Source organism: Anomalospiza imberbis, chromosome 5 (assembly GCF_031753505.1).
Source record: "Anomalospiza imberbis isolate Cuckoo-Finch-1a 21T00152 chromosome 5, ASM3175350v1, whole genome shotgun sequence".
Classification (NCBI taxonomy): Eukaryota; Metazoa; Chordata; class Aves; order Passeriformes; family Viduidae; genus Anomalospiza; species Anomalospiza imberbis.
In genome coordinates this window covers 24,276,396-24,298,418 of record NC_089685.1, presented here as the reverse complement: position 1 = coordinate 24,298,418, position 22,023 = coordinate 24,276,396, and the positions used below count along the sequence as shown (strand labels likewise).

Genomic DNA, 22,023 nt, shown 5'->3' with positions numbered 1-22,023 from the left:
CATCAATAAAAAAGTTACTTTTAAAAATTACAACTAACTTGGAAAGTTGGAAATCTTCCATCAAAGGCATTTGTTCTAAAGTTTACGAGCAATATAAAGTAAAGAAAGGTGACTGCTAACCAATGTTTCAGCAACACATGTCCGTGTGAACTGCATTTTCAACAGGTGCAGTTATTTACATCTGTGGTGCCTACATCCATCTTAGCCAGGGGCTTCTTCGAGGTCATTTCTCTGTTGAAGTGCCGAAGCCAAATATACTGTAGTTAGGAATTTTCTGATTCTGTTGCTGCAATTCTGTGCTAAATGGCATAACACTAAGGTCACAATTTTTCTGTTAATGTTATGAATCTTTCACCACAGTCTGATTTCCTAACATAAAATGAATGGCTGCAAACACATGCACACAAAAAAGTGAAATATAATTCATTTTTTAAATGTATAGTGATGCTGCAACCCTAACCTGAGCCATCTTGAATGCCGGTGATGAATGTTTATATTTATACCGTTCACATCTACATATGCCCCTGAGCTTACAAAAACCTTGAGAACAGAGCATGGCAAGATGGTGTCGCACCATTCCCCTTTAAAAGTTAATCCCAATGGTTAACATGCGTGGCAGACATGCATGGATCAATCTCCTCTCGGGAAAAATAGAGCAGTGTTAAAGCGCAGAACTGTTAAATATTTGCATAGTTTTGAAATGAACCAGTTGAGAAAAATCTATTTTTCTTCATCCCAACGATATCCAAGTTTCCACAACTGTTCCTGGAGCAGCGATGCTTCTGTGTAAACTATTGTCAATGCCGGGAGGGGGGAGCCCGGCAAACACCTCGCTTGCTCTGGACGCTGAACACAAACTTTTCCATCTCCTCACTGCTTCCTTGCCCGATTCTCCCACCCCCCCCCCCCCCCGCCCCCATTTGCCCAGGTGGCTCTGCCGCACGCAGCCACTGTCGCCCCGGCACCCAGTGGCGGGGACCCACTGACGGGGGTCGTGGGCAGCCGGGACAGGGCTGACGATGCCGAGGAGACCCCGTCCCCCTCCCTTTCGAGCCCCTGTCTCCGCACGGACCTGGGTCCGCCAGATCCCAGGTTGCCGGGGCAGGGCTATTTTCCCCTCCCACCCCCGGCGGCTCCCGGCCGCCCTGGCATGTGCGGGGCCATACCGCCGCTGTCATCCACCCCAGGCGGAGGCAGGGAGCCGCCCTGGCCAGCGGCCAGCCCTCTCCTCGCAGCTGCCTCCCCCGGCCGGCCGCTCCGCAGAGCGGAATCTTCCTGCCTCCGGTCCTACAAGTCACAGGGCAGAGTAACTCGCGGCAGAGCCGTCTGCAGCCCGCGGCAGCATGTCCGGCACCAAATACGTAGACTCGGAGGTAGGACCACCGGGGCATGGGGCCGGGATGCTGCCCCGCCGCCGACTACCTGCAGCGGCTCGGGCCCCAAGCTCCCTGACCCGTCGGAGGAGCGGGGCGAGGGGCGGCTCGGCGGCAGGAGGGCGGACGGCCGGGCACCTGCGGGCAGGGACGGCGGGTCAGGGGGAGCCGGGACGCTCGTCTCCGGCGGGGCGCGGGGAGATGGGCTGCTGGCTATCGTGCGGGAAGAGGGGTGTAAGGAGAGCTCTACAGCGAGAGCACCGGGATGGAGAGGGCATGGCGATGGCCTTGAATGAAGGGTGGTATAGAGAGGGGGGCAAGTATACTGAGGACAGGGCGGTGCAGCACTGGCGGTAGGGCGAGGGCAGCACGGGGAAGGCGGTGTAGGGGGCTGCACGCTGTGCGGCGAGGGCGCTGTGCGGGGAGCCCCGGACGCTCCCTGCCGTGCCCGCGGGGCCACGCCAGCGCCCACCCCGCCGAGGGGCCACTCGCTCCGCCCTGGGGCAACGCCGCGGGGCCGGGGCCGCCTGGCGGCGGGAGCGAGAGCCGGCGCCTGGCACGGCGGGGGTGTGGTGTGCGCCCCGTGGCCGCGGTTAAATAGCCGGGCGAGGGCCCCCCCGCAGCCTGGATCCGCTGCCCGCGGGACCCGCGGCAGCCTCCCCAGCCCGCCCTCCTGCGCGGAGCGGAGCTGACCAGCCCTGCCCTGCCCTGCCCTGCCCTCCCCTGCCCTGCCCTCCCCTCCCGCCTCACTGGACTCTCCCCTCCCGCCCGCGCTCCCTCTGCTCCCCGCAGGGTTTTCTGTACACGGCGCCCGTCCGGGAGCAGGGCAACATCTACAAGCCCAACAACAAGATGATGGCAGATGAGCTGAGCGAAAAAGCGGTGCACGACGTGCACACCAAGGAGATCGACCTGGTCAACCGAGACCCCAAGCACCTCAACGACGACGTGGTTAAGGTGAGGGGCCGAGGCGGGGCGTCGCGGGGGTCGATACCAAGTCCTGCCGAGGCAGGGTACGCGGGCACTGTCAGGACGGCTGAAGCCCGCGAACCACATCCCTCCACCTGCTACATGAGGGACCGGGCCAGGGGCTGATCGGTTTTTGTTTGTTTGTTTTTAAAGAAAAGGCGGAGTGGGTAGGAGAGAGGCGTGCAGCGGGCAGGGCAGCACTGCGGAGCTCCTCGCTCCGTGCGGAGCGGGGCCGGCCCTGTCTCGGGCTGGCCGCGCTGTCCCGCGGGGGCGCGTCGGGCTGGGCTCGCCGCAGCCGGGCGGGGGTCCCGCCGCGGTGTGTGCCGGCAGCCAGCTCTGCAGCCGGGACGTCCCGCCCGGCGCCGGGGAGCGGGGGGATGAGTTGCGTGACCTTGTGTAACACCGTCGGAAGGATTTTCCTTCCCCAAGGCACGCACAGAGGCCGGGCGGGTAGATGTCACAAACCAGATCGCCCTCTCTAAGCCTGGCGGGTGCAAACTTAGTGATTCTAGTGGCGGTTGGATTTGTGTCCTTGTTCTGTTTTGTTCTCTTTGGTGTTTTTCCTTCCTTCAAAAGATGATAAGCAAGCTAAGCAAAATCTAACTGTGCCCTGGCTAGATTTTTTTTGTTTGGGTTTATAAATCAGTTTGACTGTTTTGACAAGTCAGGGTCGGTGGAGATTTTTCCCTGAAATCACTTTGGTCAGAAATATCACAGAGACAGGTTTTCTTGTAGAAAAAGAATTTATACAGACAAATTTGTACAATCCACGTGTTATGAACAAGAGTGCTTGAGATTACTTAAAAAATCATCAGCAAGGATATGAGCAAAAGTCGGATTTAATATTAAGTGGCAAAGCACGACAAGTTCATTGGCAAAACTCACTCTACTACTTTTAGGACAGCCAAGGCACAACAAGGGAAAGTAAGCAACAAGAAAACCGAACAAAATCCAGGCAATCAAAACAGAAATGAACTGAGAACTATGTAGGGGGGTGTGTGTGTGTGTGTGTGACAAAAGACAGTGTGGGCAAGGATAAAAAGGAACAGGGCCTGAAAGCTTAACAACATTCCAACTTAACAGTACTTAAGTTATACCTTAAGCCTAACAATTTAACATAGGAAGAACACTTTTACCTAACTTATAGCTTAAATTTAATTTACAACTTAACCTAACCTTAGCAATTTACTGAGAATAACACTGAAGAGCATTTAACCTAATTTATAACTTTGAAGTTAGCAACTCAGCAGAAGAACAACTCTTAGCAACACTTTGCTCATAACTTATGTTTAACAACTTAGCAAAAGAACAATACTTAACATTTAAGTGAGTTTATAACATAACCTTACTCACTAGCCTAACTTACTTAGATATCCAAGGTACTTAGACATCTAAGAAAACAGTATTTCTCTGATTTGCTGTAGCATATGCGCAGGGGCATGCACACAGACATGAAGAGTCAGTGCAAGCAAGGTGCCTATGAAAAATTCCCCCCAGAGATCAATGAAATACTCACTTTGGATGCTCTTGCCTCTCCCAATGGGCAAAGGATTGGGATTTGAGGAGTGTGCATATTGTCCCAGGATACAGTTTGTTTCAGTGATCCTCCATACGTGAGGCTCTGAGAGGCATCTTGCTCAGAGGAAGGTTGCTGGTTGTCACTTGCTGCAGTCCAGGAGAGCTCAAAGGGTCCCATTTTGGACTGCTGTTTATAGGCTTGCAAGAGCCTATAGGCTTTTGTCATAACAATGTTTCACCTTGGCCGCAGTTTGTGGCGGCACTTTGTCTGAAGGTGTGAAAACAGGAATGTTGTGCCATTCAGGCAAGTAGAATATTTTCCAAGGGTGGTCATAAGGAAAACAGCAGCTTATTAGCAATTCCTGGGAGCAGACAGTGTTTCTGATAAGCTTGAAAAGAGCTGAGCCCAGGTGGTGTTTCCAAAGCCAAGGCCTAACAAGCATTTCTCAGATCACACTGCAGCCTGGAAAGATGGAGAGGGGAATACACCACCGCAGTGTGAAAACTGAGGATGCTATCATCTGGGTTTGTCAGACCCTAGGAAAAATGGGAGCTGCCCAGTCGTAGTGGGTGACTAAGCCACTAACTGGCTTGCTTAGTGGCCAGCAGTGTCAGAGTATGTGCAATTCACCATGTTTGTTGTAATGAAGACCCATCATCGAAAAAGAAAAATAATGTATTGTTTCCAGAGAATCAAGAGGGTGAACTCTGGATCCTTAATGTGTATCTGTAAAATGATTCATGCTATGAGCAGATAATTTAACAAGGTCATAAGTAAATTCAAATTCCAGACTTCAACAGAGTTTGAAGGTGCTGAATATGACAAGCCATCATCATATTGCTGGATCCATGCTAAGAACTATCACAGCAGCCTGTATCTTTAAGGAGCCATATGAAAATGAAAAGGCATAAAATTATTTGTTTAGAAAAAATCATCTGTGTACATAATGGTACAAAATTGCCTTTAAAATGGATGATTTTAAAAAGGAGAGAGCAATTCTTTTTTCTTCTACCCATGGAGGAGCAGCTGAGTAGACAGGGAATGCCAGAGCTCATGAACAGCACTGCATCACAGTTTATTGCGTATGTCAACAGGAGAAGTCCCCAAAGCAACCAAACCTTCTGAGGATGAGTCATAGCTCCCAAGCAAGTCAGAATTCTGGTGTCCACAACCTAGCCTAATGAAAGAAAGACCCTGATGGGAAAAGAGGGAGACACTGACAGAAAAGAAACACAATGGCCTTAAAAGAAGCTGAAACCTACAAAGCTTATCCTGCCCTCTCTGCCTCCCACAGAGGTGAGGATTGAGGAAGTTTGTTACATTCTGCCTTCTAAAATAAACTTGGGGAGTAATAAGTACAGGAATGGAAAAAACAAGTTTTTCCTTTTGAAATAATTGTGGACCAACATATTCACTGAAAAACAGCAAACAGCCAGAATAACAGTACTGCCTCTATGTCAGCAAGTGAGCTCCTGGCAGTGAACAGTCACATCAAGACACAGGAATATACCAAAATGAATTTTATGTTAACCAGATAGGATCCATTTTACATCATAAAACCAGCAGTATTTGTACAAAATGGCATTGTAAATTAAGATTTTCTGGTTTGTTACAAGGATAAATAAGAATATCTTTTATTTTAAGTATTTCATAGATAGACCAACCTGCAGAGTAGAGAGGAATTTTTGCCACAATTTGCATTTATATGGACCCTATGTTCAGATTCAGTCTATTAGACGTAGCAATAAAATTCACACCCAATACCTAGGGGACAGGCTTGGATTGGGGTGCAAATACACAGGTTCAGTTCCTGCCTTAGCCATTAGTCTGTAGTCCCCTTCTGACATGCATCTGCCATTCTTACTTTGGCTGTAAAAATTCCAGGCAGAATGCTAAATTAACTGAAGGTGATCTGAGTCTTAAGTACTGAAAATCAGAGGAAAAAAAAATGTGTCAGAGTCCTATAATGCCAGAAGTATGGCTCAGGCTGAGCTCAGTTTTTTTTTAAAGCCATTGCATTTTTCTAGATTCGGAACTTTCTGCTTTTTACCCACTATTTTATGCATTTCTTGCCACTTGACTATGAGGCACAACAGCATGGAAACTGGGGACAAATCAGTCAGCCATGAAATAGAAATGATTAGACAGAGAATGAGGAATCTGCTCTGTAAGCAGCTCTCTAAAAGGCTTCAGTGTTGTCTGTATTCAAATACTTCCCATAGCACATTTTAAAAATAAGCTTCTCTTGTGAGAAGCAAGAGACATGTTCCCTTGATTTGCAGCACAGAGCATCTGCCACTGCCCAGCTTCCCCTGTAGCAGATGTGTGGTGCAGGCAGCATTAGGGTTGGGATCCAGGCAAGGGGCAGAAACCTAGTCTAGATCCATTTATGAAAACTAGACATATGGAGCAGCTTTGCATCAAAGCTGTTTGTGACGTTGCTTATGGTTTGTGTTTGAATTAACTACCAAGTGGAAGCTTAGTGCTGGGAGGTTTCCAGAAAAATGGGGCAAATGACTGGATTTCTGTTCAGAGAGGGATGTGAACAAGGCCTTATGGAACCTGATGTATGCAGACATTGGAATTAATGGCTCTGAACAGGAGAAAGCACAAACTACTAAAATCACCAGAATTTCCTTTTTCATCCCAATTTTTTTCAGTGGAGACCAGAAAGGAAGGATTTTCTTCCTCATACATCACCTAGACAGTGGGAGAATGTGCACTAGTGGTTTAATTCTTTCAGGCACTGGCTTGTGAAGGTGGCTAGTCAGGCAGGAGGCAAGGAGGGAATCTAGTAAGGGAGAAACAGCCTCTGTGCATGTGAGAGCTCTCCAGGAGTCGTGCTGGTGATTATACAGGTGGTTTGCCATAGTTTTATCTGTTTCATATGTCCTTGACCAGACAGTTCTGCTCTTGGACTTGTGTCCCGCAGGTTTTATTTGTGATGAGACACAACAAACAGGGTGGAAAGCTTATTGCTTTTTTCTCTCATTCATTCCCCAATGACCCGGGACTCACACGAAGGTGCCTGAAGTTCAGGCTTTGCTCTTCTTGTTTCCCAACACAGTATTTGTGTTTTTCAGAGTATGGCTAAATTGCAGCCTTCGAGTTTTAGAGTTCAGACTTTCTCAACATATCTGTGGTCAAGTCTGCACAGAGTTTACTGAATTTGGAAAACACAGAGGAGGGAGCCAGCTCTCCTACAGATTACTCTTCTCACTTCCCTTGCTCCTTGCTGAGAATGGGGACGGACCTTGTAGCCAACCTTACAAATTCTAATCCTCACTTTTACTAGTGAGGACCAACTGTGCAGTCACATCTGCAGCCAGCTTACTTTTTTTTCCTACAGTGATGTGCCAGGAAGAAAGGCCTGTGGCTGGTCTAGCATCCAGAGCATAATTATTATTTTGTTTTAAACAAGTGGTGTGTATCTGTTGTTGGTTGTATTGGAGTCCTTTTTGCTCTGGAAAAAAAAATCTAGTACTTGGCTACAGATGTGAGGATGCAGAGCTTTTGTACCGAGTTTCAGAGAGTTACATATTCATACCTTTCACTTAAAACTAATGCACTTGAGGGCAATTCAGCTTACTGCAAGGAAAAGTCTGGAATTTTTAGTCAGATGTTGACAAACACTATAGTACCCTTATGCACTCATTAGGGAGGAAAGTATTACTCAGGCATGCTTTTAAAGCTATTTACAATTTCTGCCTCATTGAAATTTACAATTTCAATCCTCAATAAGAGAGGATTTTTCAAAAGCAGTTTACATTTTATGTAATTTTTCATTAATAAGGTCCCTCCCTGTTGTACTGAGGACAGTGTAAGATGCACAGAGATGACTGGTCAGAGTACTTCCCATCCCCACACCTGAGAACCTCATGGAAGGAAAGCAGGTGTCACCCCATGCTCTTTTTGAATGGGAGACCTAAGGTGGGCTGTCACTCAGATGTGACAAGTGTCAACCTGAGAGGAACACAGTTCTGCTCTTCGACGTAGTACAATGAGAGAAAAGCAGAGCTCAATCAGGTGCTATTTCTGAAATAAGTAATTAAGTGAAATTTAATGCAGACCCCTTTTTCTTTGTTTTTAGAAATTGTTAAAAGTCATGAGAACATAGATAAATGTTTAACTTTTAAAACATCCATATAAATACATAGATACACAAACATACGTGTGTGTATGTGTTCTAATCCAAGCTTGTCACCTGGGCTTTTGCTATTGGCAGTGACCAAAGTGTGATGCCTCTGGAGGCAGATTCACATCACAGTGTTTAACTCCAACCACAGGACAGGAGCAGCAGTGCTCTCAGAGGGCATGCTTGTCTCAATTGCTGATACTTATAGTTTAGACATGACACCTTACCTCTGCCAAACAACTAATTAAACGAAATGGTTCTGTAACGTCATGTCCTATTAACAAGCTATGGGGTTTAGATTTAAAATGCAAGTAAATTCAAATGTTTGACTTTGGCTGACCATATGATTCAATTCTGTTTCAAGTATTTCTTCCAAGGCTAGTCTAGGAGTATGAGATTAAAAACTCAGGTCATTATGAATGCCAGGTTTATACAAGGTCTGAGTGAGGTTTTAAGAGTTCTGAAAAATAGTTTTCTTGCACATTAATTAGGAGTTCTCAGACATGGAATTTCTGAATGTCCATAAGAGTACAGCTAATAATGGCATCTATTCTAATGAAAGCTTCTTTCTCAAAAAACTGTTCGCATTTAAACTCATGGTATTATTAAAGCCTTATGCACAGCCTTCTTGCTTGGCGTGGTGAACATGACTCATAACTCCATAGAAAAATTTGATGGCCATGGGGACAGAGAAAATGATTCAGCATGGCTGTTTCTTTTGTTAGAATTTACTGGACACTATCTCAGATTCAAAAGAGGCAAATACTTTTCAATTCTGATAACTTCAAAGGAATTTAGATCATATGTTAGAAAATATTGAGAACAATTTGAATTGATTGTAGAACTTATAGCGCACTATGTGGATATAAGTACTGTCTTTTCTTGCATAGAGTATGGATATCTAAAACAAACAAAAAATACTGAAATGCAAAACTCTCCAGGGGAAAAAGGGACAATTGTGTACAGTAGAATGGTCTACCAATGCGGTCCCCAGTGAGGAAATTTTTTCTTGGTTGTATTTTAGGCAACAGAAAGAAGAAAATACAAATGAACTTGGGTGATTCTGAAACACTTGTGATCTCTGGAATACTGAAGCCAGATATAGTTCTAAAACTAAGATAAGTTTGTATTTCCCACAACTCTCAAATACCCTTCTAACAGACACCAGAATGAAGTCTATATCAGTAACTGATTTTCTGAGCTTTTTGATCCAGAATTACCATATTTGTTTTCTAGACAAATGATAGTTATAAAACCCATCTTGGACTTTAAAAGGGTTGATTATTTTGAACATGAAAGAGAAATTATGCCATTTCATTTGATTTATTAGGGAGGCAGGTTTCATGCCATTAGTTTCTTTATATTTTCATGATAGATTTCTTAGGAAAATGTCTTTTGTTACAAAAATAATTTTAAAAACATTTTCAAAAAAAATTTCAAAAAAATTAGAAAATGTTTAAAAGAATTTTTGAACTTTATGCAATACCATTTTTGTCAGAAATTGTTACTAGATTAGCAGTCAAAAGAAAAAATAATTTCAGTGCCACTGTCCCATTTTAATGAGCTCATTAATTGATAAAATTTGATTTTATTCAAGATGTAGGAGCTGTGCTGTAGATGTTAGTGGGGCTGTACACGGGTGGAGTTTATAGTTAAACAAATAGGAACTGATAAATTCAACTTCATAGATAAGAAGTGAGAAGACATTCTCACAGCTGAAGGTGAAAGCATCACATTCTCTGTCCAAACTCCTGCTGTGCTGAATTTATATTCTGAGTTCCAAAAAAGCCTAAGGGAGTCTCATAGATGGATTGCAACTTTTCCTTTTTCAACTTTGAAATCCCTTCTTGGAATTCAAACAGATCCTACGAAAAAGAACCATTTTTCCTCAAGATCAGGGATCTGTCTCCTGTAGAGCTCAGCCATAAAATCATCAGCTGTTTTATGAAGTTCAAGTTCACGTATCATAGAAAGGTTTGGATTGGAAGGGACGTTCAAGATCCTCCAGCTCCAGCCCCCCACCATGGGTTGGGATGCCACTCACTAGATCAGGTTGGTCAAAGGCCTCTCAGCCTGGTCTTAAACACTTCCAGGGATGGGGCATCCACAGCTTCTCTGGGAAACCTGTTCCAGTGCCTCTCCTAGGAATTTCTTCCTAATATCTAATCTAAACCTACTCTCTTCCAGTTTAAAGCCATTCCCCCTTGTCCTGTCACTACATGCCCTTGTAAAAAGTCCCTCTACAGCCCACTTTATTTACTACTCCAAGAGCCTTCTCTTCTCCAGACTGAACAACTACAAGTCTCTCAGCCTGTCTTCACAGAGGGTGTGCTCCAGCCCTCTAATCATCTTTTTGGCTCTCCTCTGGAGTTGCTCCAGCAGTTCTCATCTTGGAGGCCCCAGAGCTGGACACAGTACTCCAGGTAGAGTCTCCTAAGAGCAGAGTGGGAGAATCATCTTCCTCAACTTGTTTCTTTTGATGCAGCCCAGGGTGCTCTCAGCTTTCTGGGCTGCAAGCCAGATCATATTGAGCTGCTCATCAGCCAACATCCCCAAGTCCTTCTCTGCAGGGCTGCTCTCAATCTAGTCACCACCCAGCCTATATTAGTGCTTGGGACTGCCTTCATCCAGGTGTAGTACCTTTCACTTGGCCTTGTTGAACTTCCTGAGGCCCACAGGTGCCTAGCTCTCAAGCCTGTCAAGGCATTCCTTTCCTCGAGCATGTCAGCCTCACCACACAGCTTGGTGTCAATCAGCAAACTTGCACTCAGTTGCATTGCTGTTCTCATGCAGTTTATGACAGGAGCAGAACTATAAAATATCTTGATTTTTATGAAATACTAAAGAAATACCTTATATTTAAGGATCAGTAACTTAAGCTCTTCTATAAGAAAGATAACCTTCTAACAGTACAAATGCAGGGACAAGTCTTTTTTTAAAGGAAAAGAGGCAACTGGGCATCACTGTACACTCACTGTCAGCAATAAGCACGGTTTAGGTAGAAATGAGGGGAAAAGGTGAAAACAAGTTATACAGATTTGCAAAAAAGAATCACAGCAGCTAACAGGATTTATCGACAGTATACATAATCGAGTCTCCTCAGACTCTCTTTACAAACTATAAACAGAAAAAAGTGGTTTCCAGGTCTAAAACAACCTCCAAAGGTCCCTGTCTCTCTGTGCACTACTAAAGAGTCTGAGGTCACTACATTTCCACGTTCCAATAGTGCCTTAGGAGTGATAAAGCTAAAGCAAGTTCTAAGAAGTCATACTTAATACCAGTTTATTACCTTAATAGTATATAAGCATAAATAATAAAATAGAAAGCTGTCATGTTTAAAATATAAAATCAGTTTACACAATGTGTTTTATTAAGGCTTTTGGATTCAGCTTAACTCTAGGCATCAGTGAAATAAAAGAAAAAAATCCTTTTATGTTTAGTGTAGTCAAAACTTCACACTGGTGATCATGTTCATAAATATACCTCTTAAAACATACAGACAGACAGACATATGTGGATATACATAAATGTATTAGGGTTCTTTGCTAAAATAGCTGTATCAAACAAGGAACTGTGGAACACAAACCAAATAATAAAAAACAAAGAAAGCTTCTTAAGGGTTTCTCTTCGGGAAAGCTGCAATAACCTCCCAGCAGCCCAGTTTCCAGGGAGGAAAACAGTAATTTTATTTTCTGACTGCTTACTCCAACCACATCAAGACATTTGTCAAGGAACTAGCAGACACGGTATCCCCACCTGCACAGGAAGTTTTGCTGTGTTGCAGAGTGCAGATCTTTCCTTGAAACTACTCTTCTTTCCTTCTGCCAGCCTGTATTGGAACAGGAAAGGCAGGTGCTTCAGGAAGAGATCTCTGGAGAACAGCTGGTTGCTACAGTGCTGACCCATTGGCATCAATTGCATTTTTCTCACGACTACTTCCGCAGGTTTTGGTGAGCCTGCCCATCTGATGAAACAAAGACCATCAGCAGGGCTTTTCTGGTATGTAATTAGCACAGGCAGGGAGCAGGACATTGTTCTCTCAGTAAATAGAATCAAATTTCTTTTTCTTTTTTCTATGATTTTCAGTTTGTGAAATGGTGATCTACAGTCACCCGCTTTTCTAAGTCACGGCATCATTTACACATTTTCATAATGCATTTGAGTATTTGTTATGCATGCAGAAGGAATCACTCCCGACCAGACTGGTTTTCTTCTCTGGAAAAAGAGTGCCGTCCTTCAATTCTACTTTCCAACATTAATATCCTTGTTTGTTAAAGCATTGTTTGCTTTCCTGGCATACTCTGTAGCACGCAGGAAAGATTCACTGTTTCCATTAAGAGGTCTGCCAGCAGAACACTTTTCTGCCATACTGTGGAAAGCAGGCACAGGGAGACAGGAAAGGTAGAGCAAATTCATTGGTCAGTTTGTGCAAGTAACTGGGGTGCAACAGTTCTGCTTGCTTGTTTAGGCTTTCATTCACTTTGGAAATACTTGTTTGTAATTTTTCTGCACTCAACAAGCCTTACACAACAGCTCTGGTCCTAGCCATCTGCAGTTGTGGCATCTTTTTTTAAATTTTTTTTGCAAAGAAGCAACTGTTGTGCCTTGTGATCTGGCCAGTCCCCAGAAGAACAGTGTGCTCTGAAGACAGAGTTTGAGGTTGACAGGCAAAGCCTAATCATACTGCAGCCTAGCCTGGAGGGACTCTTTGGGTTCCCTTGTTAGATGCTTGCCACCAATACCAAGATTCACTGCAATTTCTCGGCTTGTGAGGGAACAGAACACTGCTGGATGTTCACGTTTTGTAGTCACCCATGCTTTAGCTCGAGGTTTGTATAAATACTGTGGAACAGAATGAGGTTTTGCTTTAATGAACACCTGAGATCGCCTAATGTTTGCTGTTGACGCTGATTAGAGAGGAAGTAGACCATCTAGGAATCATGAAGCTCTACGTGTTCAGGAACAAAGTACCAGCTTTCCTACATAACTACAGGTTTGCCAGATGGAGATAACACAGTGCTCTTAAAAGGGTGAATGAGTCTTTGGGTGTCTGGGAGGGAAGGGAGAAGAGCAACTTTCCTACTGTAAGTCCCAACAGCCCCCCGTTCTCTTTCCTGCAGATTCAGTAGAAAGAGTATAAACTTTTTCATAATTTTCTGTTAAACTGTGGCAGCAGTCAAGACAAGAATCATATGTGGTAATGTGGTATTCCAAAGGATCAAGGAAATACATAAATGTTTAAGTGGCATCCATGATTTAACAGAAAGGTTTTGAGTTTATTGCTTAACTTTTTCTTCAGCTGCTTTGATCTCTTTCTTCTCCAGGCACTGTAACTGGGAATTTTTAAGTTCCAAGTAGCATGTGGAAGTGCTAAGGTAATAATAATCTCATATGCTCACACATTATCTTATTTTTAATAATACACATCACAGCCTTCTCCAACATAATTGTTGCATCTGTCCTTAACATCACCTCCCAAGTGTGACCCATGCCATAGAAAGGCTTGTAATTTTGTGATATTTTATACATTTTCTTATGTTAATGTTTCTTTAAAGAACATTGAATATATTTGGTAATTACAAATTGCATTTACTACACAGAAAAAAAAAATACTGTGTCTGTCTCATGTCTTGCAAGGACATGTTTTAATACAGTGAAACCGTATTACACTTGCAGTCTTGGAATCAGGGAAAACCTATTTAAAAACTTCCCAGGGTAAGCAGTAAAGACAGTTTCCACACTCTGGGCATAAAAATGTAAAGAAAACTAGCTTATGACTCTTTCCTGTGTACATTCAGCCTAGTCTTTAGCCCTGGTCTGGCAGAGCATGTAAGCATATTGACATCAGTGCGACAGTTCACATTTTTCATGTTGTGTGCATATTTAAGTGTTCTGCCTGCCTGGACATATTAGTTATCAATCGATAGAGATACAGTAAGGATCTAAGCCTTCTTTTACTGACTCCAAGAGATATTGAAAGCACACAAAAATTTAGGCATTCTCAGCACTTGTTTGGGCTCCTCTGGAGTAGAATAGGGGTGGTGCCTGGCTGTGTGAACTGTGTGCAATGAGCACAGCAGCAGCATGCAGCTACCACACACAAAGATAAGAATTATGATAGTTACAGTCACAGAAATGCAGGTCAAAGCCTAATGCTGGTGGTCTTAATAATTTTTTTTTTTGACAAACCAAGCACAGTAATTTTTTCTATGTAATGAATATTACAAACCTCAAAGAACAAACTTTTGAGAAGCACAGCTGGTAAGTAGGTGATTTGAGCCTGGCATTTAATATACCTTTCCAGCCGGCCAGCTTCTGATACATAGGGACTTGAAGTGACAAGGTCAGCAGGTCAACTGATTTCATACATGTAGCATATATAATTGAGTCAGATGATAACTTCACACTGTTAAGCTTTCTTAATTAATAGTTCTGATCTTTAAATAGACATTTTCCTGCTCTTGTAAATAAATATTGTAAATAAATCCCATACCATTTCCCTTTCTTGTAAATAAATCTATTTTAGAATCAAAGCAGGTTCCTCAGTTTCCTGATAGGAGTTTAATAAACAAGTGCAGAGCAAAAGAAGCTGCATTAATTCTCATAGCAGAATCAGACAAAAGCTTCAAGCAATGTAAAATCTGGCTTTACCAAACTGAATAGTAGGAAACAAAGAATAGCTGAAGTCAGGAAGTGCATTGTAGGCATGGAGCAGGAGTTGATAGTGTTTAATAGTTTAGTCTGAAACAGAAGGCTAGAGCGAGTTATTAGCAGCCTTTAGAGGGTCAAACCAAATTTCCTGTACTTCTCTCCTGTCACAAGTGAACGTGCATGTATTTTCACTAGCTTGGCAACTGCCTCAGTGTGATTTTACAGCACATCCTGACAGCTCTGGAGGAACAAACTACACAAGGAGCATGCAATCTACTAAACAAGACCTGTGCACAACCTAAGAAAACCTTTATGTAGATAAAATGAGAGTTCACAGATTTACATTAACATGATGCTTTGACAAAAGTGACCTTGAGAACAATACCCTAAAAATGTTGTCTTATACTTGCAAGACAGTTAGATTCATTACCAGAAATGACAGTGTCTTTCTTCTGTAGGATCATATTTCTGGGCACTTCTCTTTCTCCTGTCAGTCCTATTTTTACTTTAATTACTTCAATTGGACACCCTTTATCAGCCTGATGGCACTCACCATCAGTGAGTGCTACAAACTAAAAAGTAGAGGAGAGTAGTAGGAGGAACTGAGGAGGGAGTGAGTAATGTGAGTGATGTAAATGTAATCCATAGCAAGGCAAAGTGCATCCAGTCACCTGTTCCTCCTGCAGCCTTTGGAGAACTGACCCCTACAAGTTAAAATCAGGATCCTTCATGGGAGTGGTTTAGTTCAGGAAGAAGCTGAGTGATATCTCAGTTCCTGCAGCATAAGGACTTATCTGTACTGCTTGAAGAGTGAAATAAATAGCGTTTCCCAGGCAGTGTTCCGTTAGCACATGAGTAGAAGAGCCCAGATTACCTCAACTCCTTGCCTATCTTTATTTAGATATTGCTGCAGGTAAATCTGGTTTTGGACAGCTCTACAGAGGTTCACGTGCCAGGCGTAGCTGGACTTTCTTGGCATGTACATAATGTTCTTATGTTTCATAATGTTCTTACAGCTTTTGGGAAGATAACAGCTTCATTTTAACACTGTCGTCAGCTAAGAGTTTAAGTTGTCAGGCCGTTTTTGTCTTTTCACTCACAAGTTCCCGTATTCAAACCATAGTAATGTGAAATCGAATTTGAGGAATAATGAAATGGGACGACACAGTAGTGTGACATCAACTACCATTCCTACAGGGCCATCTCTTCTACTTCTCTGCATTGCTGGAAACATTCTGAGAGCTGTTGATATTGCGCCAAGAAACTAACCTCTTTATAATTACCGGTGTTGTGAATACATCCCCATTATCTCATGGACAGATTTATTCCTGAGTACTTTTAGGACAACAGTGTATGACTTGAGCTGGGAAATCCTGACCAAAGATATATAATAAATGTTCTAATATTAGCATCGTCTCCTGGAAGGAGTACAGGGCTGTCCATCTGGAAATGCTATATGGCATGATTCTTCTGTCAGCTCCCCAGCTCTCCATGGACATTTTGTTGAACACAACAGGCTAAAAATATTCGTTACTGAGAATCACAATTACAGAAAGTTTACTGTTTGATTTGAAAACCAGTGAGTTTATTGACTTTCATTTTCCATTTCATTACAATGAATTACTTTGAAAGTAATCAAATTATGGGCTAATCTTACTATATATTTTAAAAATTCTAGAAAATTCACATTAAACTATGGCTTCATTTTGCTTGCCAAAAAATGTATTTCTAATAAAAATAGGTCTCGCTTGGCTAAAATAAAGATGCAACCATGAAAAGGCTGATGGAGCTCAATGCAAACTTTTTTCCTTATGAGATCTAATATTTCTCTTATCAACCATTTGAAATAATACAAGATGGTACTTCCACTACAACTGAAATAAATAAAAAGACTTTAGATATGACACTGACTAGCCTTCAATGCTTTAAACCTCTATGATGGCTGTGTTACCTTTGCCAAGGATTACAGCATCAGCTGGTGGGAAGTATGCAATAAATTGACAGAAGTTTTAGAATAAGAGGGCTATGCTGAACCATGTTGTCCTTTTGTAGTAATATTTTTTGAGAAGCAGCTTTCTTTTACTGTTGTCATCCTGGGGTTTGCCATCTTATAGATATTTTTATTATCTGATTTAAAGGAAAATTTTGATAATAGGCAAAGAACACCCATTCACTTTGAAAACGAGCTAACATGAGATGTGGCTACAGTGAAAAGTCTGCTTTTGAATAGCTGCAGAAACAGATTGTATAAGTCTGCTTCCTTATGTATTCTAAAAAGAATATTTACTCTGCCAAAGGTTTCTGTGGCGATCAAGTTTCAACTCAAATGCTACCTTTAGGTGTGATGGTGATGATGATGACGAATATCCATCCCAAACAATGACCTTCAGATCACTAGAACCTAGTTCAGAGTAGCAGAAAAAGAGGAGGTTTATAATTTGCTTGATAAGATGTCTAGAGAGAGTAATGTGAATATGTTCAATTAAGCCAACCTGGTGTTAGGTATTCAGGGTGTTGGATATCACAGATAATTCAGAAATTTCCTCTCAAGGACTTACCAGCCATTCACATAAATTGCACCTAGACTGTACACTTTTTTTTGGTAATTATCTTTTTTCTTTAAGAAGCTGGAAAGTCCAGTGGTTTTATAATATTTTTCCCTTTGTTAGTAACTTATGTGTGGAGGTGATAAAAGTTTCAGTAGGAGAGAAGAATGAGTGCTTTTCAATTGTTAGGTATATTTTAGATTAAAAGAAGTGATTGTGAGCCTTTAATAATAAGCAGTATTTACACAGAGTGTATGTATATTTGCCTTCTTCCAGCATGCTAAGGTACAACTGCCGGAGTTTCTGAGGCTGCTGGCCCATGTCATACTTACCTTGCTCCTGTACATCTTCACTTTTGACAGCATTATTATCTCACTTCAGGATCCAGTCCCAGGAATGCAATATTTTTTTTCTTCTATCTGACTTCAACAGCCATTTATTTCCTTGCAGAGGAATAGTATTGTGATGTTCTCTTTCCTGTTGTTTGCAGTGCCTATACAATTGGTTGCTCTGACTAAATTAAATATCCTGTATTGTGGGTTATATCAAACACGTCTGTGTGACATGCATGAACCATCATTGCAATTCTGTTAATTTTCTTATAGAAATGTTATGACAATTAAGCTTCCTGAACAGCTCAGTATTTCAACAGAGAGTGCTAAAATATGCCTGTTGGAATGTACTACTTCCTTAGGTGACTTTTTGAATTATTTATGAATAGTCAAAACTGTGAAATACGATTTTATTCACCTGTTTTCTACCTTAAGTAGACCATAAGGGCATTGCGTACCTTAGGGCTGTAGGAGATGAAGAAAATATATTCAGTTTTGTGGAAAACTCCATCTAGAAGTTAGATGTCTAATTTTGAGCTAATCATTGAGGCTCCCTGGTAGTCACTGGGTAAAGGTTACTGAAGATTCATGACTTAAATCATGGGTTATAATAGGTTGAATCACGTGAGGATGCAGGAAGTATGTGCTTCATGTTTTCTTTTCTTGCAGGGGACCATAGCTCTCCAGGAAAGGTGTTTCTGGAATACACCCTTGATGTGAATGTCTGACTGACCTGACTTTGTGTTCTTTGCTGCAGATCGATTTTGAAGATGTGATTGCTGAGCCAGAGGGAACACACAGCTTTGATGGGATTTGGAAGGCCAGTTTTACCACCTTCACTGTAACAAAGTACTGGTTTTATCGTTTACTGTCAGCAATCTTTGGTATTCCTATGGCTCTCATCTGGGGCATCTACTTTGCCATTCTGTCATTCCTGCACATCTGGGCAGTGGTGCCGTGCATAAGGAGCTACCTGATTGAGATCCAGTGTATTAGCCGTGTCTATTCCATCTGCATCCACACGTTCTGCGACCCGCTCTTTGAGGCCATAGGCAAAGTGTTCAGCAGCATCCGAGCCACAGTACGGAAAGAGATCTGAGGGACAATTCAAGGAGAGCCATCAGCCTAGGAAGGGGGTGAAGGTTTTGTGTTTTTTGGAGTGTTTTGGTGCCAGTTTTATGTTTCCCAAAGCAACACACAGCAACTGGTGGTGGACTGGCCCAAAACAAAGAATCACTTGCTCAGTTTCTTTTTCTACTGTTCATTCTTACTGGACTACTTGCCTTTTTTTTTTCTCTTTCTTTTTCCTTTTTTCCCCCTACTTTTGTCTGCATTTAAAACTAACCTTAAAGGGCTATTCTTCCATGCCAGCTGCATATTATTTTGCTGGCTGCTCAATTCAGAGATTGAAGTGTTGTTGGATGCCTTTTTATCTTACCCTTCATTCCTTGTGAGATAAATCCACAGTGATACTGAAGAATGACAAAAATGCTTTCCAACACTATAAAGCCATTCATTTTATTGTGGCTAAAGAGCGCAGAGCTATCACAGCAGAATGAACGTGACCAGCTGGCAGGTTTTAGCAGAATGTTCTTTTTCAATTGGATTGTCAGTTGACTGCAGCTATTTACAGTCATGGTCAGATATTGTGCAGTATGAATAAATTAGTTAAGTAAACATATTACTGAACTAGCATATGTCCTGAAAATTTAACATTTTGTCAGGCTGGAGACATTGACATGTAAAAGCTTTGGTCGGTGCCTTTCTGTCTCATTCTGTCTTGGAAGTTTGTATCCAGTCATTTCTCAACCTTTATTAGGATTGCAGAAACAAACTGCAGTTGAGAGCTAAAACTGGTCATTACAGAAATGTTTTCCTGACTGTGACTTACGATGCATCCCTTAGCAAGCATTTTGGTGCTTATGTCATTGGCATCTGGGGTATTTTTGCAAAGTATTAATATAAATGCGTATCGCAGGTATGCCAGAGGTAATCCTGAGTTAAAAGAAAAATGAAGGAGTGCCAAACAAGCCGCAGAAGGCCAGGGAGGAGCTGCCCCTGTGAGAAACTTTTCTACAGCTTTCAAAACTTGCCTATCAGCAGAGGTCAGCCTGCCACTAGCACACAGATTGTTTTCAGGATGCTTTGCTGAGTCTAAATTTATCCATCACAAGAGATGCTTTAGAATCTTCACATTTGTGTGTTGCTTTGTTCATTTTTAGCTGAGCTGCCACATCAGGAAGTCTTAAACAAGGGTGTTGTGTGAAACTACCGTGTTGCAAAGTGGAAGGCCTCAGTAGCGAGGCCTTTGCGACATGTTCTGATGCTGTGACCTGCAAAAGCTTTTTGCCCTCACGATAGTACTGTGTTCAGAGATGCTCTCTGCATCCCCATTGGTTTGTGTGAAGCATTTGTAAAAACAGTTGTGAGGCTAATCAGCTTTCTTGTAAACAAGCTGGGGTCTGAGCCTGCTCCAGCTGGAATCTCTAGCAAACTAGTTCTTGACCTGCAGGAGTGCAGAATTCATCCCTTGGGATGAACATGGAGCTGTCTGGTACACCTACAGCTTTTTTATTTAGTGCTGATATTTCACATATTGCTTTACCTAACTTGGAAGTGCTTTCCATTCTGTTTCTGCCAAAGCATTGAAAACTTTAGGAAATGCTGCATTTTTAAGTGGGGGTGGGGGAGGGAGAATGGGGGTAGGAGAGGGTACACAAGAATTTACAAAGCTATTAACTACTATTTGCATTTAAAACAGACACTGGTATGGATATAGTTTTATGTTTTTCTCTGTACATAATGAAGAGTGTACTATTACAGATTTTTTTCAGTATTAAAAACAACCAAGATTGTAAACAAGAAATATTTTATCTTTTTATGAGGAAAATCACTCCAAAGAAAACCTTCTTGATTTACCATGTAAACTGTATATCCTGAAAGATGTCTGTTCACTTAAATTTCTTAGTCCCTAATCCAAATACATTGCTGATCCAAACATTTACATTATTGTTATAAGCTTACAGATATAACTGACACCTTTTTTAAAAATTTTGCATGTACATTAAAGACTGCAATAAAAAGATGCTTAATGGTAGATCCTGTCTGACTTCTTTTTCCTTGAAAATCATGTGGACAAAATTTGTTTAAAGCTTTCTTTGTCAGTCCAGTAGAAACAGGATTTTTCCTAATAAAAGCTCATTAGCCTTAGCATTTAGTGTATGGAGATAGGGGAATGACAGCTTTTATTCAGCCATGTATGGATGTAACTTGTGACAGGACAGTTCATTTCTATGGGTCTGTTGCACAGTTCATTTCTATGGGTCTGTCACACTGTTATACAAAAGCCCAACAAAACATGCTATTATGAATGGTCTACAAATCTATTAACTGTATTATAATGTTCAAATGGCACAAACCAAATAAATGTAGTCCATCATATCTTTTCCAATAACTGAATAGTGTATTTAGCAGCACTCAATAGGTCAGTAGTAGCAAATAATATGTTGAATTGGACTTTGTGAGAAAATGTAAAATATTTCAAAAGTAAAAGGGAGGTTGTAATGTGAAAGAAAAGCAAATACACCTTGGGTATCCAAAACCATTTGCAAAGAGCCTGATATATTCAGGCTTAACTATTTATAATATCATGACTCCAAGACTCTTCATGGGAGACATCTGCAGATTAACACTATGATTGCACTGTCCCTGGCGCTTTGCTGAGCTGCGGTCACAGGGCTGTGCTGTGGCTGGATCTCATATCCATGCTCCTGCCATAACACTTAGGATCATAGCCAACATACACCCCAGGTTTGTCAAATAGAGGATTAGACATTAGGTGTTGGACAGTGGCACCAGGCAATTTCTTGGCTTGGCTGTAAATGTGACAGCCTCACTCTGCTAGATACAAGTCAGTGTCATAAACTGCCGCAAAACCTGTGCATTCAGGTGGGCTCAATATAGCTTTTCCTCTTAGCAGAAAAAATTGTGGCTGTCACTGGTCACTCTTTTCATCTTCTGAGTCACCAGTTCTTAGATTTTGCCATGTGGTTTGAACTGTTTTCCTGAGACAAAGTATGGGAGAACTGGGCACTTCAAACAAAGTGGAGTACCCAGGTACTGAGAGCATGTGATCTGTCTGGCTGTGTGGTTGATCCGTCTGAATTTGACTGAGAACTAAATACAGACTATTTCTTTTAAATATTCTTATTGAAATGAAGTTGCAACAAAATACAAAGACAAACCTTAGGCTTTTAATAATGATGGAGAATTCCCATATCTGCACCCAAGCTACCTTTTAACCCTCACTTAGGTCTAACTGGAGCTGTTCTTTGTTCACTTGTTTGCTTTCATTGCCTTGTGTCTGCTGCATCCTTTTGTTTCCTCATGTCCTGAGGAGGAGGAAAGAAGCACATAATAAAAGTCTTTGCTAAGATAGAACACCTTTGTTATCCTCATTTATGTCTTACAAACCCTGACTTTTTCATTTCATGTTATC

The 22,023-nt window shown here is 42.1% G+C and overlaps 1 protein-coding gene and 1 long non-coding RNA gene across 2 annotated transcripts in view; one reads left to right on the top strand and one right to left on the bottom strand.

The window, feature by feature from the left end:
* The first annotated feature begins 1,208 nt into the window (after nucleotides 1-1,208).
* On the top strand, nucleotides 1,209-20,622 carry CAV1 (caveolin 1). The gene is made up of 3 exons (XM_068189916.1): nucleotides 1,209-1,373; nucleotides 2,166-2,330; nucleotides 18,283-20,622. Exons 1-3 carry the CDS (start codon nucleotides 1,344-1,346, stop codon nucleotides 18,622-18,624), a joined length of 537 nt encoding a protein of 178 aa, XP_068046017.1. The 5' UTR covers nucleotides 1,209-1,343; the 3' UTR covers nucleotides 18,625-20,622.
* LOC137473865 (uncharacterized) overlaps nucleotides 17,530-22,023 on the bottom strand; it is a 14,307-nt gene continuing 9,813 nt past the window's right edge. The window contains exon 3 of the long non-coding RNA XR_010999023.1: nucleotides 17,530-17,540. This is a non-coding gene — a long non-coding RNA (uncharacterized lncRNA). The remainder of the gene's footprint in view (nucleotides 17,541-22,023) is intronic.